Source organism: Acanthochromis polyacanthus, chromosome 18 (assembly GCF_021347895.1).
Source record: "Acanthochromis polyacanthus isolate Apoly-LR-REF ecotype Palm Island chromosome 18, KAUST_Apoly_ChrSc, whole genome shotgun sequence".
Classification (NCBI taxonomy): domain Eukaryota; kingdom Metazoa; phylum Chordata; class Actinopteri; family Pomacentridae; genus Acanthochromis; species Acanthochromis polyacanthus.
Window position 1 is genome coordinate 6,768,531 of NC_067130.1, and position 19,308 is coordinate 6,787,838.

The 19,308-nt window shown below is 44.0% G+C and overlaps 1 protein-coding gene across 1 annotated transcript; it reads right to left on the minus strand.

Moving 5' to 3' along the window:
* Nucleotides 1-239: 239 nt before the first annotated feature.
* setd1ba (SET domain containing 1B, histone lysine methyltransferase a) lies at nt 240-19,189 on the minus strand. The gene is made up of 18 exons (XM_051938737.1): nt 18,939-19,189; nt 18,554-18,705; nt 18,212-18,310; nt 17,640-17,910; nt 16,672-16,793; nt 14,769-15,869; nt 11,625-12,377; nt 10,580-10,753; nt 10,385-10,478; nt 9,411-9,622; nt 9,249-9,330; nt 8,782-9,156; nt 7,247-8,521; nt 6,284-6,447; nt 6,083-6,208; nt 5,810-5,929; nt 2,635-2,772; nt 240-2,545 (listed from the first exon to the last, which is right to left on the minus strand). Exons 1-18 carry the CDS (start codon nt 18,997-18,999, stop codon nt 2,372-2,374), a joined length of 5,493 nt encoding a protein of 1,830 aa, XP_051794697.1. The 5' UTR covers nt 19,000-19,189; the 3' UTR covers nt 240-2,371.
* Nucleotides 19,190-19,308: the final 119 nt, after the last annotated feature.

The window sequence follows — 19,308 nt, forward strand, 5'->3', positions numbered from 1 at the left end:
TTTTCATGTTGTCTCTGCCTTTTGATTTCGTTAAAAGCTGTCGTTGTTTGTGTTGTGAGGCCGCCGGCTGTGAGTGTTTGTTAGAGGACAGCAGATCACATGACCTCATCAATCAAAGCAGCCTGACACGGACTCATTGTCTGGTCAGCTGCTGTTTTCATTCAAGAAAATTCTGCATCAGTGCGACCGTGCACTCAGACAATCAGCTCATTTCATCTGCGACTCAAAAACAACCGACGTTTATGGATGTATGCAAAACTGCTTTATTTCCATTTTTTCCTTTTTCATACATTTGTTGTATAATAAATAGACACGAGAACCGGGCTGACGCTTCAGTCCTCTCCCCGTGCCGATTCTGCACCTTTTTTTCTCTCCACACCGCAAACAACTTTTCATAGAATTTACAACAGAAAATAATAATAAAAAAAACAAAAACAAAGCTTGACACAAGCTGAATTTCCTGCTACCAGCTCATTATGATACATAGATGTCAGAGCTGTGATCACGTAGCAAATCCCGGGGAACAAAAATATATATATATATATTTATATAGTATTCACAGTTACAGTATTTACACATTTTTAGGATTACAAAGCAAATGGGCAGAAAAATGAAGACGTTTCTACAAGAAACAATCTTTCAAAAAGGGAGGCGGAGACTTTTCCTGTACACAGTGGGTCTTTTTTTCTTTAAATAAACAACCTTTTAAACCATCAGATTCCTTTTACAGATCCCTGAAAATATTTTTTTAAATACTCAGTCTTTTTGTTTAAAAAAGAGAAAGAAATCTTAAAAGTGTTACCCTTGTGAAGATAAAAAAAGGAACTTTAGATCTTCTGTACAAGTAATCATATACAATATGAACATGACTGGTGAAAAACCTCCATTATCAATCCAAAATGAATGAAAAGCAACGACTGACTTGGTCTTAGAGGAGAAATGATTGGATGAGAGGGGATAATGCAGAAGTGCAAGCCTCAAGTGCATTCACAAGTTTTTTTTTTCATTTTTCTTTTTCTGATTTTTTAAATCTTAACGAGTTTATAAAGAAAAAACAACCCTCATGGCCGTGAGGAGGCTGGCTGGGCCGTAGAAACTCTTCGATCAACACTGGGCTGTAGTTCAAAAGAAGTCTATGAGCGCACAAACACAAGACAGTTATCCCAGGGACGAATGAGAGAAGCCAAAACATCATCATCACCAAACACCCAAACTAGGCAGCGACTCTTTTTGCACATGCATGTGAACAAATCTCTGACTTTCCAATCAGTTGTCGGCCTCTTCGTGACAAAAAAATACAGATACACATTCATATGGCACTTCAAATGAGACATAATTAGCTGAAAACTGAAGATTAACTCGTATTTTCAGTCGAGGAATTGATTTTTTTTTTTTTTTGCTTTTTTTTGTTGCTCTGCATGATTGGTTGGCCTTCTTGGCCGCGACCCACAGGGGGCAGCGCACTCACATTCTCACACACCATCAAGACATGATGATAAATACTGCGGCCGGACACGCATTCACGCAAACAAACACACAAATATAGTGTCTTCGGAGAAACGAGCGAGAGGAGAACTACCTAAACAAAAACTGGAAAGCACTGGAAAACACTGGAATATCGTTAATACAATTTTTTTTTTTTGCATAAACTAACAGGAAGCAGCACGATCCGTTATTGGCTGGTGAGGGGTTTGAATTTTTCCAGATTTTGCGGTAGAATTGAACCATTTGTGATTTTCGTTTTCTCATCAGTTTGATTTATTTCGCAAGAAAAAGTAGGGCGCAGACGAGGTAGTGGCGAGAAAACGGCGTTTCAAGCTCTCCACCTGCTGCTGGATGGAAACGCCATCGATCGCCGTTCACTCGGGGCGCCGATCACGTCTTCTTCCCACCGAGAGGCGTTCACCTGGTGGGGCTTGTGCGTCTTCAACAGTGTTAGTAAGCAGCTGAACATGTGAGTCTGTGTTTTTATGTACCACGTGTGGTTGTAGGTAAAGCTTATGAGACGAATGAGAGAGGAAGGAAAAAGTTGTAGAAACCAGGACTGGATGTGGAAGGAACTATGCCGAAATACTGTCAGGAGGAGGAAACGCTGCAACCAGCAAGTCAAGTGTTTACACATAAAGAAAAATTATGTGTTTTTTTCATTGTAAGAGCACCATAAATCGTAAACAATCTAGAGTTTAAATATGAGAAGAGTCCAGTACAGGAAGCTGAACTCTCATCCAGGTGACTTGCCAAATTCTGCTCCTCGCTCCGAGATTTAAAAAAACCCCAAAAACCTTCCTTCTTCAGTTCCTCCTCGTCCAGGGTTTTAACATGGCGTCCGAGCGACTTAAAAGAAAAGTTTGTGGATTCTTCTGACCTCGACTTAATTCAGCGTTCCCCTACAGTTCTCTGCCCCACACAAACAGGGGATCTTCTCGTCCTCGATGGGGAACTTGTAGTCGTACGTGATCTCCTCGTTGACGTTGATCGGCTGCCTGGAGTAGATCACGATCTTCTTCTGAGACTCCACTGTGATGACTTTTGCATAACAGTTGGGCTGCAAAGAAAGACAGAAACGGGCAAAAATAAGAGCATGTTTTCTTTAAAGCTTGCAAATGATTCTGCTTTATGTTTACGCTGTCTTACGTTGCAGCTGTGGTTGATGAAACGGGCAAAGTTGCCACACTTTGTTGCGTCTATGATGGTGTCGTGGTCGACGCGGAACATGTAGCTGCTGCCGATGCCCTCCTCCTCGTAGCGCTTCTCACGCATGTCCGCGATCACCTGCGAGTCATGATGGACGCTGGTTAGATACCTTAAGATCATCCGACGTCAACAGCTTCAATTTCAACAATATTATTCCTCATTGTATCATTTATACATTACAACTCGCAGATCACAGGGTGTTTACAAAAACACAAAACATTTAATCACAGCTATCTGGTTAATGGCATAGTATTTTGCTTTATGGTCAAAATGTCAAAAGTCAGACAAAAAAAGACAAAAAAAACCAACAAAAACAAGACAAAATATTACAAAAATAAGACACAAAACAAAAAAAAAAAAGAGAAACAAAGTGAAAAAAAATAAGACAAGTGACATGAAACAAAACAAAAAAGAGAAAAAATTGACAAAAAAGTTAGAAAGAGACAAAAAAATGGACAAATGACAAAATGAGACAAAAAATGACAAACGCAAGAAACAAGACGACAAAAAAACAGACAAAAACACAAGTGAGACAAAAGGGAAACACAAAACGACAAAAATGAGAAACAAAACGACAGAAATATGAGCCAGTATGACAAAAAACACAAAAAACTACAAAAACAAGACAAAATATTTCAAAAATGAGACAAAAAATGACAAAAGCGAGAAATAAAAAATAGCAACACAAGCGAGCCAAAAAAACATACAAAAGACAAAAACTAGAAAAAACACAAAACATGAGACAAACAAAAGTCCGACAAAAAAGCAAAAAAAATAACAGACTCAAGACAAAATATTACAAAAATGAGACACAAAATGACAAAAAAACGAGAAACAACACGAAACAAAAAGAGAAAAATAGACAAAAAAGAGATTAAAAAGATAAAAGCGAGAAACAAGACGACAAAACAGACAAAAAACACAAGCAAGACAAAAAGGAAACACACTGACAAAAACAAGAAACAAAACAACAGAAACGAGGCAGTATGACAAAAAAACCAACAAAAACTAGACAAAATATTGCAAAAATGAGACACACAATGCCAAAAGAACAATGAGTAACATTGTATTTTACTTAATGATTAGAACAACTTGTCATGGCCTAGAAAACATTTTCAATTTATTGTTTTACTAATTTTTATTTAATGTCATCTCTGTAATTTCTAGACTTTGTAAATTCATCTCACAGGCCGGACCGGACCCTCTGGAGGGCCGGTTTTGGTCCACAGGCCTCATGTTTGACACCCCTGCTTTAAAGTGGTCTCAGTCTGATCTCTTGGAGGTGATTTTATTCTGACAAAAACAAATGATAATGAAGAAAAACCGTCTCTCTCCTACAAGAAAATTGCACCAAACGGCTGTGAGAGCTAGCAGGAGCAGCTAGTAGTGTGTTTGTTACTGACTGGTTTTCAGAAATACTGGGGGTTATGGGTTAGTGATCTGCTAACTCCTCCTCAAACCAAACCTGATGCTTGACATGACTTTACCCAGACGAGGCATCGGCATCAACACTTTTCACTCCTGACATATCAGATGAGATGCTGTCGTGTTGTGTGACGGCAGGAAGCAGCCGGTTAGCGAGTGAAAGCAAACACCTTTACCAGGACGTTGTAACGCAAACAAAGCGCAAAAAGACAGACTTTGTAATTATCTTTTGACTCAGCTAAACCAGCGTGAACACGTCACTGATGTGCTCGGCTCGTCCACAAAACATCATGAAGCCAGAATAAAACACTCGACTGCAGTGACTCAGACACAAGCTATAGAAACAGCAGTGAGTCAACGCAGAGGTGATCAGAGCAACAGAACAGGGAGTGGAAAAAACAAATGCTGCACTCGTACATGTAGAAACATACAGCGATGGACCTGCTTATTGTCAAACGGTTAAAATGTTTAAGTCACATTTGACAGACTTTTGGAGACGTCTGGAGCACTGACAGATGTCTGGATTGTATATAATTGTTAAGTCAAGACTCCAAACCTTGACTTGTTAGTTTGAGGCACATTTCAGTTTGGCAGGCTGCTGTAAGCCCCCTACAGATCCAGTTAATTACATATTTAGCATTTTTGACACTCTCTGAAGTCTACAAACATAGAACTCTTCTGAAAATCACCAAGGAAATACAGTGATCCCTCATCTATCGCGGGGGTTACGTTCCAGCCGAAAATCCGTAAAGTAGCGACCATATTTATTTTATTATTTTTATATATTTTGAGGCTTTACGAACCCTCCCCACATACCACAAAGCAACACTACATGCAGCGATCAGATGTCTGTGTGAAATGGACAAATGCTGAACGCTGCTGCACATGGAGACAGAGAAGACTGATGTTACGGTCGGTGAACCAATCAGAGCCCAGCGCTGTATGCTAGGCATTTTATTTTGATTAAATATTTTATATATATATATATATATATATATATATATATATATATAGTTTTTGATTTTTTAGGTTATAAAATGCTTATTTTACCACAAAAATAACTAAAATAATGTGGCGATCGCAGAGATGGTAGCTAGGACTGAACTGTTGTGCTGCAATGCACCATGGGAGTTCGAGGTGTTCAGAGTTTAAATGTCATTATTGTGTTTTATGTTAGTGTTCCAGTGTTATTAGTGTTTGTGTTTTATTGTGTTTTTGTGGTTTAGTCAGCTTAGTTAGCTTGGTTAAGTGTTCTGTTGTCAAAACCGTGACTGTGAAGTGTGTTTGATTGACTTCCTGCTACATTTTCCTGTGTTTATGCTCTCTGTGTGTCAAAATAAAAGCATCTGCCAGTTGCAGAGTGCATAAAAAGCAGATATCCTTCCTCCAGCAAAATTCTTAAATACAGTTCACCACAATAATAAATATATAAAAATACTTATAAACCTCAAAATCTTGCATTATAGCAAAAAAAATCCACAATACCAAATGCAATTTAAAAATCTGTGATACAGTGAGACTGGGAGGAACCACTGCAATTCTTAAACAAAATTCCAAAAAACTTCATCCACATACTGAAGATGTACAATACATCTATATTTCAGTCCTGAGCATCACATCAATGCACAAATTATTTGTAAGTTTGTTAAGCCGTTTAAATACACACAATAAAAACCTGAGTGAGTCTCACCTGTCTGATGTTTTGTCCGACATACTCGATCACCATTTCATCAGCAGCAATGGGCTCCATCGCAAACAGACCCCAGTCATGGATGTGAGATTTGCAGAATCTGATCTTCTTCTTACGGAACTGAAGAGAGCCAAAAATCAGAAAGTGTCATAAAGTATCACAGGATCGTTGATAATCATCCACTGGTAGAAATCTGGCAACTGGACATGAAATGTTTTGCATGAATTGCAAACACAGTGACACCCGACTGTCCAGCTGTTGGATTTTATTCACCTTCAGCTGGTTGAACTTCAGCAGGTCGCTGTCACATGCAAAAGAGAACTGCAGACGTCGCTGCTCTGACCGCCGCTCTGAGCCAGCTCTGGTAGAGGCGTGGAACTGTGCAGGAATACTCATACCCTGCAGACACGACACACAATCAGCCATGTACAACAAAAGCTCCTCAGTCATCACCGTTTCTAACCTCCTGCCTACCTGAGTGTCGACCGGCGGCTCCTCCGACTGCAGCCGTGTACTCTGGAGGTACTTGATCTTGTCCTTCTTGTCGATCTTGTAGTATCCTTCGCTTCGTGCACAGCCGGTCATGTGATCTCTCATGCCATCGTCTCGCCTCTTTTTCTTCACTCCAGGGACGTTGGTATGTGCACGGGAGTCAAGGAAGACACTAAAATGCACCTTATTCTGGAGCTTTACAGACAACAAACATCAGTAAAACAGTTCCTCTCTTTCACCAGCAGAGGGCGTTGCTATTTGTTACACAGAGCGTCACACTCCTATGCTGTCCTCATTTACAGGCACCAAAAATATTGTTTTCTCGTCTGAAAAAAAATCCAAAAATTATGCAAAAAAATAAAAAAATCCCCAAATTTCTGAAAATTTGCAAAACCTTCAGGAAGAAAACTCCAATAATTCCTTAATAGTTTCCTTCAAAAGTTTTATTTTAAAATAAATCTCCCAAATTTGGCATGAAAATTCTTGTAAATATTTTTTTAAAATTAGTAAAAATCTCCCACAAAAATTCTAAAAATATCTAAGATGATTACATATCGATTGCAATTATGACTAAATATCAGTAAAACTTTTAATATTTTCTTTAAGAACATTCACATAAAAATCAACCAAAATCAGGCGAAATGTTTTAACTTTTTTTCCACCAAAAAATGTTCAAAGTTTTCCCAAAAATTTTGAAAATGTGGACATCAGAAGCTTCACTGTGAAAATATTTTTTTCCACATTTTCAAAATTTAAAATGGGTCAATTTTCACCCGCAGGACAACACAAGGGTTAAAAAGGTAAACAACATGCTTTTTAGTAGTGTTGGACTCGAAAGATCTTTAAAAAAGTTTGTCCCATTCTCTCTACATTCTCTGGAGCACTTTAAACCAACTCTTACTGATCACATGTGGTGTAAATCAGTGGATGTCGATCAGTAAAGGATATGAGGATGGTTGACCCACAGCGTGTCGTTGAGCCAGTCGTTGCCGTTATCCTGCTGCAGCATCTTGTCGTAAGTGATCTGCAGGAGCCGGATGTCCTCGTCATCGATGCCTTCGTTCCAGATGTCGTACAGGATGGTCATCTCCTCGAAATCGGAGCGTGGGGTGAAGTACGGCCGGGGAGGCGTGGTGACGGGCGACAGGCTGCCCAGGAGCAGCTCCTCCCAGCCTCGCCGAGCCCTCCGAGCTGGTTTGGCCGTCACAGGCGCCTCCTCTTCGTAAGAGAGGAAGCCGTCTTCTGCAGGCAGCACCGTCTGAGGCTCGCCTTCTCCTTCCCGGAAGTCCAGGCTCGGGTGTTTGGGGGATTTGGCAGAGATTGTTTGCACAGACAGATCTTCTATATTTGTTTCGTGAGGCAGCGGTGTGGACTCGGATGAGAGCTCCAAAGACTCGTCGGTCACAGACACAGCCGGGGTCTTTTTGCCTTTGGGTCGTCCAGGTTTCCTCTTGGACGGCGTGGTGTCTGACGGCACCGGGACGTCTACAGGGAGACCAGAAGGTAGATCTTCAGGGATGCTGGCTGAGCGCTCTGCGCTGGCTGACAGCGCCTGGTTAGGCAGAGCGCTGATGGGCGGCTCCTTAAAAACTGGTCTATCGTCCAAACTCTCAGAGGATATTTTTCTATTAAGTGTCAGTGCTGAGGGGTCGGGGAAGACGGGGGTGAATGTTAAGTCTCTTCCTGGAGTGCGAGGGACTCCAGCGCTAAGGACAGGGGACTGTGCGGGGTAGGAGAAGGGACTACCGGGGATGTGAGGGGAGCTGAGCAACAGACTGCTACCCGTCAGCGGGGCGTCTCCACCAGGGGTGATGGGCACTGTGTCGGTGCTCTGCGACTTACCCAGACTCCGGGCGCGCTCCATCAGGTCCCTGCCCGGTGTACGGGGGATGTCCTCATCCGTGGGGAGCCTGGGCCGCTGAGGGAAGTCAGGCAGAGGACCAGGGGGTGGATGGAGGAGGGAGCGGCCTTCTACTGCCGGGTGAGGAGGGAGAGGGAGGTGCATCGACTTGGGAACGGGTGCGTTTGGATCTACCTGGGATGGGGCTAATCGACCGGGGGTGCAGGCTACTTCTTCGGGCTCTGCTTTACCTTTGGTTTTTGTCTCCTGGTCGCTGTCGAGCAGGGCGCCGGTGGGAGTAGGTGGCCGAAGACTCGCTACATGCTCCTGAGGTTCCGACTTCACCACGGGAACGGTGCCATCTACGACTTTGTCTTTCACTAAACACGAGAAAAGATATTTCTTTCCTTTAACATCTGACACCAATAGATACTACAATTACTTTTACTGCGTTTTTACCGTTTTATATAGTTTTTACTTTTTTAATTTGTCTTTTATTGTTTGCTTGCGTAAACTGCTGCAAAACAAATCGCCCTTCAAGGGACAAATAATAAAGTTGATTGATTGACTAAGTATTTCAAAGTGATATACGGGTTTTGTGAAATTACACGTTGCACTTCAAAATTAGGAGCAGACTCACCTGGGACGCCTTTCGGTGACGGTGGCTTCACGTCCTCCGCTGGCTCCTCTTTAGGACTAGGAGGTCTGCATTTAGGTTTGCTGCTCAGCTCCTCCCTGCCTTTCTGCTCCTCTTTAACCTCTGGGACTGCAGGAGGACTTGGAGGCTTGGTCTCCACCTCCCCTGCCTCCTCATCAGAAGACGAGGACGAGGACGATGAAGAAGACGAGGAGGTCTCGGCCTCTTTGCCATCGTGCTCCGCATCTTGTGTGGCGGGCTCCCTGTCGTCCTCCCTGTCGTCCTCGTCCTCTTCCGAGCTCAACTCGTACTCAGAGGAGTCCTCGCTTTCCGATGAGGAGCCCGAGCTGGCTTTGGAGGAAGATGAACTCTCGGCTTCTGCAAGAAATGAGGCGAAGAAATGAGAAACTACAGGAAACAAACTTCACAAGAGTAACCGGTCGGCTGTTTCTGTCAGATACTTAACGTACCATCATCAGATGAATCTGAGGAAGCGCTGTCGCTGGATGACCTTCCCTCGTCTTCATCATCACCCTCCTCATCGCCGCTCTCCTAAGACAGGATGATGTATTAAAATGCATTCAAAACACACAAACAATCTTTGCGGCCCCCTGGCTGTATTTTTGGCCTACCTTGCCTGAGGACAGTCTGTCCGTTGCCACTGTTTCATCAGGCTCCTCCTCCCTGTCCGACAGCGACTCCTCCTCCTTCCCTGAGGTGTCCAGCTCCTCCTCTCCTTCGCTGTCCAGCTCAAGCGGTCGCGAGTGTCGCCGCTTCGCTGAGGTGCTGTCACCGTCCAATTTGGAGTCATCTGAGGGGAGCTCAGCTGGGTCTCGATCCCGGTCTGACAGAAATTAACAAGATAAATTAGCGTTCAAGAAAACTGCATGCGAAGTAATATTTAGCCTGCACAGTGATCCCTCGTCTATCGCAGGGGTTATGTACAAAAATCTGCAAAGTAGTGACCATATTTATTTTATTATTTGTATATATTTTAAGGCTTTATAAACCCTCCCCACACACCGCAGACCAACACTATGCGAATAAATATTCTTTTAATATGTTAGAATTATAATTTTTTATCTTTTTTTTAGATAGCGTTCAATTTTCTACACTAGAAAGTGCGTATTTTACCATAAAAATAACTAAAATAATGTTGCGGTCACAGAGCCGGTTGCTATGATTGAACTGTTGTGATGCAATGCACCATGGGAGTTCGAGGTGTTGGGCGTTTAAATGTCATTATTTTAGTTTATGTCAGTGTTACAGTGTTATCAGTGTTTGTGTTCTACTGTTTTTTTGTGGTTTAGTCAGACTAGTTAGTTTGGTTAAGTGTTATGTTGTCAGGACCGTGAGTGTGAAATGTGTTTCATGACTTCCTGTCACATGTTCTCTATGTATGTCAAAATAAAAGCATCTGCTAGTTGCAGAGTTCATAAAAGGTAAACATCCTTTCCTCACTGTTGTTCTTCACTCCAGCTTGCCACAATAGTAAATATATAAAAACACCTATGTACTGCAAAATGCCATGAAATAGCAAAAAATCTGCAATACAGTGAGACTGTGATATGAGAATAGACCACTTTAATTTTTAGTAGAGTCTCACCTTCGTCCTCCAGCTCGTCATCGACTGGAGTGGAGGGTCGGGCTCGTTTGTTGTCGCCCGCTGATGCAGCCTCAGGTGGGTCCTTCCTCTTCACCTGAACACAACACGGAACATTTTAACACCAAAAGACTGCACACCTGATCCCGACACTGCCACCTTCTCTGCATTGAATAAAAGACAAGTTTCTAATCTTACCTTGAAGGACGGTAACCGGATGGCTCCTCGCAAACCGATTCCCAGGCCCATTCCTTCGTAGCCCAGTCCTTCACCCTTGTTCCAGTTCTCCAGCAGACTTGAACCCATCGTTTCTTTGGGTTTGGGTCTTTCCTCTTCTTTCCCCTCCGTACCTTTGACTGGAGTCAAAGAAGCCTGGAGGGGGAAAAAACAACATGACTTTTAATGCTTCCTAGATTTGGCTTTGAGGAGTATTATTACAGTGAACAATACAAATAAGTTTCCTTTTCATTAGTCTATGGAGCAATTTTCATTTAATACAAGCTGCTTCAGATGTAAATACCATTAATACTTATTTTCATGATCAATCAAGTAATTTTTAATACTTTATTAGTTCATAACATTCTCAAAACTCCCATTGCCAGTGCCAAGAGCCTAGTTTTATCCGATGAACAGACCAAATCTCTAAAAGAATTCAATTTTTAATTAAATACAAACATAGAAAAGCAGCAAATCCTCACACTGGAGCAGCTGAAACCAGTAAATATGTTATTTATTTTCTTGATAAACGACTAAGAAAGATTGATTAGCAAAGCTGCTTAATTGACTTTATTAAAAGACTAATCTTAGCGTTCATAGCAACAACAAGATGAGATCAGATGAATTAATTATGTCAAACTGATATCTACTATTAATGCCAGACTTTTTCCTGTGTAATCACGCTGGACAACAGAGACGCAAATCAGCCACAGCTACACACAATCACTCTTTTTAATAAGCTGTAGAAAGCATCATGTTGTCCAACTCTGAATGGATGTTTATGATGAGTGTTTGTGCTGCAGCGGAGACTGAACGACCCTAATGAATGTCACTGCAATTCGTGGCTTCTATTACATATAATTAATTCATATAATATGGACCTAATTTGTTTTTCCAATTTAACTGGCAGCAATTAAAAATTCTAAAGTAGTCAGCACAAGTGGACTTTCTCAAACATGCTGTGCATGATTGGATGAGCTCTTTGTGCTTCTGTAGATGTTTAGATTAGGTGAAATCAGTGGCTTACCTTTGCAGAACGCTCCTTCTTATCCCACCAGTCATCGAAAGCCCTAAAAGCCACCACCTCCACCATCTTTCGGTTGAGGTCCCTCTTCATGATGGCCTTCAGTTCCTTCACAATAACCAGCAGCACGCCATCGACCGTGGCCTTGTGGGGATCCTCCTTTTTAGTCTCATATCCAGGAGGAGGAACAGTGGGGTTGAACTTTGGTAAACTGGGATGCTGCCATTGCTGTCCGGGTGCTCCGGTGCTGCTTGCTGGCGTAGCACCCATGGAAAGAGGCGCATAAGGTCCCCCAAAGGGCCCAGTGGCCCCGCTGTCCATAAAATGTGGATAAGGATAGGGTCCTCTGGTCTGAGCCATGCGGCTCAACATCTGCTGCTGCATCTGGAAGGACATGGGAACCGTGCTCCACTGTTCCCACCGCAAGCAGTTCATCAGCTCCATCTGCACCAGCGGCATCATGCTGTGCGGGTAGGGGCCCATGTGGGGCAGCATGTGGGGAGGCACTCCGGGGTGAGCGGCCAGGTGAGCGGGGTGTCCCGGGACGGCGGAGTGAGGGGCCAGGTGGTGGTGCGGGATGGCGAAGCCGGCTTGGTGCTGCAGAGGGTGGTAGCCAGCGGGGTGGATGGTCATGGTCTGCATCGGGGACACTGCCGAGTTTACGACGATGCCCTTGCCACAGTCGCTGCCGGTGATCGGAGTCCCGGGCATCTCGTCGTCAGAGATTTCCATGTCTTCTCCCGACGACTGATGACCCTGTGTGAAAAGGGGACATCCTGTCAGGACTGCACAAGACGATGAAAAACTTGTACCATCACCTGCCCTTTTCATCTCCATGACAACTGAGGAAACGGCATTTACTTACGAGGACCCTGAGATGAGGTCAAAAGCTTGGAAAAGGCTAGTGGACCTCGGGTTAAGATTGTTTTGTCAAATCTGGCTGTTAACCGTTAACATGAATTCCCTCTGAACATAACATAAGCTCCCCCTGACATCACCATCACTGACCTAGGTCTTTTTAAATCACAACTCAAAACTTTCCTGTTTGAAACGGCTTTTCATCCCAAGCAGCATGGTGACATTTTATTACTTTTATTTCTTTTAGATGTTATATTTTAGTTCTGTTTTATTGCCATTTATTTTATCGTTTATTGTACACAGGGTGTCCCAAACAAATTTGACATCATTTGGCAGGCCAATAATTTTGGCAATTCATGTTGAAATAATCTCAAATCTTCACAGAATGTATAGAAACAGAATATTAAAACATTAAATATAAAATCTTGATCTGTTTCTATACATTCTGTGAAATTTTGAGGTTATTGCCAAAATTATTGGCCTGCAAATTGATGTGAGATTTTTTGGGACACCCTGTATTTTACGGGCTGCACAGTGGCGTGGTGGTTAGCACTTCTCGCCTTGCGAGAAGATCCCTGGTTTGCATCCCAGCCTTCCTGGGATCTTTCTGCATGGAGTTTGCATGTTCTCCCTGTGCATGCGTGGGTTTTCTCCGGGCACTCCGGTTCCCTTCCACAGTCCAAAAACATGCTGAGGTTAATGGTAATTCTAAATTTGCCCATAGGTGTGACTCAAATTGTTGGTCCTGTTTTAAGTTACTGTTTTGTTTTGAAGTTATTCCCTTGTTTTTACTGTGAAGCACTTTGATCACCCTTTGGGCGGTTGTAAAGGGCTATACAAACAAACTTTAATTGATTGACTGATTGATGAACAGAGCCATATGTCCATATTACAGTAGCTCTGATAAGATGTTTGATAATGATAGCGAATGAATGCTTTGTTGTGGTGGATTACTGTGAGAAAAATTACCATGTAAGAACATCTACAAAATACTTTCTGAAAATATAACAAAAAGAAGCTGAAGTTCTAAATGCTAAAAGTGCCCGTGCCTGAATAAAACAGCTGAACAGTGACTGAAATTTGATTTATTTAAAATCAGGAAATAAGATTACAAATCTGGATAGGCATCTACTGTAAATTTGGAGCTTTTGATAGTCACTGATTGATGTGCTGTGGACATATTTCAGTCAGTATGGAGGTCTGATGTCCGGCTAGTTCTTGCAAATAAGAGCAACAAGTGATTCTCGCAGTGATCTGAGTTCAAAGTTTAGCACAGTCAAACACAAATGACCTGTATCTTTGGTCAGCATGTTTCCACACAGAGCTGTTTGTTCAGGCATCAAACTGTGTGTCCGTAACAGGAAAAAAAAACTGAATGCAAGACTTTAAACACATCGGGGTTGATTTGTTTTGCCTGTTGTTTAATATTATAAAAGAGTCTTTAACCACAACTGCTGCAGACGTGAAACCCAGCGGAGAGAGCTCAGCATGGGAGTGGCTTGCTGTTACCCAAATGACCTGTTTGCACTGTTTGCTTTGTGATAACTTGAAATATGAGAGCGGAGACGCTGCGGCCAATCCCGACTGTCGGCCTCAGCAGAACCAGGAAGTGTGGTGTTGAATGGGGCCAACAGCCAAGCCGTGTTTTCCTTCGTTTGAGCGTGCGCGACGAGTGTTAGAAAGAGGAAACAAGAGTGTTCAATTCCCCAACAGCAGCGTGGCTCTTGTTTCTCCCTTCAGAGTGCAAAGTTTAGCAATACGACATCGCAGGCCAGATGGCGTTACTGTGACTTCAAAAAAAGGAGATCAGATTCATGTGAATGTGAAGGTATTTGTGAAGCTGTGAGTTATGCATCAAAAACTTATTTAAACCTGCACTAAAAAGGGATTCTGCTCTTTTATGCTCATATTCGGACTACTGGGTGAATAAATGTGCTCTGCAGGTTGTTGCTACTTGTTAGTAGCTGAAGGAGCCTTTTGGCATGATACCTTCACGCACGTTTTTCTGTGAAACCGGAATTTCCTTTTCGAGGCAGAACAAAAAGAATGAAACAAAAGCGAAGATTTACTACTACCACCTCACACTGAAACCAGACCTGACTTCCTGCGTCCTCTATATAACTGTCATTCACAGCTGTGCGTAAACATCAGCGCTGTGCTACTATCTGCTTAATCCACACTATTAATAAGAGCTTTTGTAGCAGCGTCTGACACTTGTTTCTCGTGAAATGTGATAAAACCTAAAGCATAAAAACATGCAGGGAAATATCAGAGAGGATTCCGTCTTACCGTGTCCATTTTATCTGTGGGAGTGTGGCCTCGAAAAGGTCCGTCTTTGAGGTCACTGTTGCTCATCTTGTCGTGGAGAGGAGGGCTGATCCTCTTGATCAACGAGGCAGTTCCAGGAATTGGCTCTTCATCTTCCGAGTCTGGCAGTGGGGTCGGGCTGATATCCTCCAAGCCCGTGCTCGAGGGACGGGAATTTTGCTGGCCTCCTTGGGAGCCGCTCGTGTAAGGGGGGATTGGGGAGAGCTGAGAGGAGGAGGAGGAAATGGGACTTCCCTCCATATGCACCTCAGTGTCCGAGTCCCGCTCCTCCAGGAAAGGCAGCAGTTTTGTCCTTTTCTCCTTGAGGAGCATCTCGATGCGGGAATCCAGGCTATTGCGCTCTGAATCCAGCACGGGGGAGCCGGGTGAGGGGCAGTGCTCTGGCGTCTGAGGAGGAGGGGTGGTTGGATGGGGCATGGGCTCGGGTGGGGGTTCTGGGATCGGAGGAGTCTCTGGTCTCTCCTTGACCGGTAAAAAGTCAGTGGCGGCTGCTAGAGGCGGCTGTGGAGGTCGGAGGTACTCACCCTCCCTTTGGGCCGGGTGATGGAAAGCTGGCTCTGACGGGGGGAACGCGGGGGGAAGAGGAGCCTGGTAGGGCGAGAAGGCGGACTTGAAGTTGGGCGTAGCGGGGGGAGGCGCCGTGTAGGTGAAGGAGGTGGTGGAAGGTGGCGGCTCGGGAGGAGTGAGCTGGTGCTGTTTGAAAGCGACCTGCTCCGACGTACTTCGATACATGTTGCTGCGGTACTGAGGCCTCTCCGGTCTGCGGTTGTACGCGTCCTGGAACTTACTCTCGTGTCTGCGAGATTTGTAACCTCCGGAGCTCTCAGGACGGCTGGACTGGTACGCTGGCGTGGACTGACGACTCGAGTAGTTGGAGTCTTGTGAGAAGGGTGTACCTGCCTGGCGTGGCGTATGAGGGGTTCCCTGGGACTGAGGTGTGTCCTGCCTTAGGCTGGAGTAGCCCGTCTCCAGGGTGAGGGGAGTACTGGAGCTGCTGGGCGGCAACGTTGCTCCCACTGCAGCCACGCCGCTCTCTGACAACCTGCGGATGGGCTCGCAGGCCTGTAAAGACAGAAAGGAGACGGCAATGAATCAAGACGCCTGAAACAGATTAAATAATAATAGTGCATATTTTGCTGAGAATATCTTTAGGTTGCTACTGTTTATCAAAGCAGTCATCACAAATAATTACATGATGTTCCTCAGATGACTAAAGTTACATTTAAGAGAGTAAAAAAAAAAAACTACTAACAAAGAGTATCATCTGTCCCTAATATTCCCACTGTCTTTGGCCGGAATTCCCTTCGATTTGCTGCAGTGATCGATTGGAATTCCCCCCAAAAATCCCTAAAACTGCCATCGCTTCCATCACCTTACATTTTTAAGCAGAAGCTGCAGCAGACCCTGGCTGACCACTGCACATGCTGAATGCTTTCACTGAATTTCTAGCATTAACTTAGGGTGTTATTAATCTCTATTTAAACACTTGTGTGTAATTTTTTTGTTTATGTACTTGTTAATTTGTTATCTTTCTTCCTGCTGGGGCCTCTTGCCAGGTCATCACTGCAAATGAGAATTTGTTCTCAACTGAGCTTACCTTGTAAAATAAAGAACTTTTTTTAAAAAAAGTAGCTAGGCACCACTACTCTCCTCTACAACCTGATACACTGATACAGATTAGATGAGAAATTTCTACAAAGTAGCAACACAACATCCAACTCCTCCTCAGGAATGACCTTGCACAAACCAGAACTTTCATCACAATAATAAACTGCTAATTAGCTCCTTTTGGCACAGTTTAAGAAGTAGTTAAGAAAAAATAAAAAGCACAAAAAATGTAGCGAATTGTTAAAGGAATTTTTACCAGCAAAGCTTCTGCCAGGCTCCGAGGGGAAACTTCTCTGGCTTCCTCTCCACCAACAGGAAGGGTCCGCGGAGTGTAGCTGCCATTCATCAGGAGCTGGAAGTACCTGAGGCGATTCTCACCTGCAGAACAATAAAATGCCTGGGTCTGGTGCCAAGTTTATAAAGTGAGCTTAATGCAAGCGCTTTATTAAAAGCACTCTGGCATGATTTGACTAACAGTAGCTGAACCCTGAAACTAAACATTTGTAAAGTGGCAATTTGCAGTAATGCCAACAGAAAGAGCCTTAGAAATTAGTACTATGCATTAATTTTGCTTGGCAGTACAATAATTGTGAACTGCTGATTTACTTGTGTGATCAAAACATGCTTTAATATATAGATTGCATATCTTAAACAAAGACATCAACACTTCACAACAAGAAACTAGTGGAAATAATTCCAAAACAATAGCACAGAAAACAGACATTTTTTCTCTAATTAAATTAACACAGATGCAAAAATGTTGCCAGAAAAATAGTTAATTATTTGCATTATTATAAGAGGTAATAAAGTTGCTGTTTGGTGTCAGTCAATAACAACCTGCAGTGCAACTTAGTGCAAACACGATTCCAATTCATATTATTTGTACTTAAAACGTGACTCAGAAGCAGATCTGAAGTGCAGAGGGCTCTGGCAGATTGGTTTGTGTTTGTTTGCAGGTCTGAAATTATGCACAGTGGGAGTACACAGCACCCTCAGCTCTGGGCTTGTGGGAACAGGCTTACATTCAATGAAATTCAATTATCCCTCGTTACCAGGCAACGCACGTAAATTTGGACACGTGACTGCTGTCATCCTAATAATCCAAAACAAGGCAACATTTGACTATTTAGTCATTTTCGTGCCCCTGCATCTGCTTGCAGGACTGAGTGTGCAGAAAGGCAGCCTGCGCGTCGTTTTACCTCGAATGACTGAATCAGTGTTTACCTTTCGGGTCCAGCTCCACGTGGATGATGTTTCCCATAACAGACGTGTTGTGCAGCGACTGCACGGCCACTTTGGCGGCTTTCACGGTCTCGAAAACAACTTTAGCTATTCCCAGGTGCTTTTTGTTCTTCGGATTGTACAGGATCTCCACCTCCTCGATCTCGCCGAATTTTTTGCACATGTCGGTAAGAAATCCTTCCCTGATGTTGTCGTTGAGTCGGGCGAACGTCACCTCCTTTGGAGGCACCGGGCCGATGTAGCACTCATCGATCTGGGAGAGGAATGACAAAGAGTTAACGTTAAGTGCTGCTCGGGTTAATGTTGCACCATGTGGGGTCATTTCTGACAGCTCCGATAAGAGGAGCAGCGCTGCAGGAGTTGCAACGAAGAAGTGCAACTGAATGAAAGTCCAGAAATGCAAAGCATGCGAGCAGATGGTTGAAGTCTGGTCTAAACAGTCCTCCGACAATCCTCCACATCCCAGAGATGACTGAGAGGGGGTGTGTCTGCAACTTCTGACAGCACCCCTTCTCCACTAGGACAGAGCTGCCATCCTGATCCACTGTTTGTACCTTAAACTTGGGCACCGGGAGGTCCGTCTCTTTGTACTTAGTCCACAGTCGACCGATCCTCGGGTCTCGGACGATGTCCACCGGCGGGATCCCGGGGTTCTGTGGGGAAGAAGAGGGGGACACAAAGCTGTTATCATCCCATTCACAACTTCACACGCCACTAACTTGTTGCAAAGTCGTCCTGCTTGAACCGGGGGTGTTGTTTATGGAGAAAAACCACCTCCGACACGGTGCCGTGGATGCTGAACGTGTCCGTCCACTCGGCCACATTGTAACCTATCATGGAGGTCGGCTACTCGGTTACTATTGTAGCCGCTCCGCCGCTCCGGAGGAGGCACTTACGGGCATGCTGAAAGTGTGTCCATCGTAGCGGTACAGTTTGTGGGATCCCTTCTTGAGCGCCGGGTCGATTATCAACTTGTAACTTCTCCAGTGGTGACTCCGCTTCTCCGCCGAGCCGCAGACGGGATGACTGTCCATGCCGTTCGCCAAACCTGAAACGACAGGCAGCGACAGGGAGAAGAGAGCTAACGTTATCGGGGAGGCAGCGCTGTGAACACGGTCCCCTCCTTCACCAGCCCCCCAGCACTTTTTCAACAGCCAAGCGGTGCAGATGCATGGCTCCGGTGGCGGGGGGAACCCAAGTGAGAGCGTAAAAATGGGATCTAGCGTACGGAAAACAGGCATTAGGAGGGCTGGAGAAAGAGGAAAAAAAGAACAAGCTTACTTGAACTCTGCTTTCTGCCATGGTCTTCGTTCAATCTGTTCTTCTCGCCTGGCTTGGACATGGTTCGTCCGATCGAGTGTTTATTTTTTTCCAATTGATGAAAAGACGAAATCGCTTTCCTTTCGCCGCTTACATTACATGATTTAGCTTGAAGAATACTGCCTCCTTTTCGGCGAGAGCCAACACATATTGTGTGCCTCTGGTCTGTAGCTGCTGTCTCTCCCACAATACACCGCTAGGCTTGCCCACCTCCGAAGCTAGCTGCACTTTCGACACAAACTCACTTCTATTTCCAACGCACGTTTAACGATGCAGTTGACTTATAAAAATCGAAAAAATAAAATAATGTCACAAACAGCAACGTTAACAT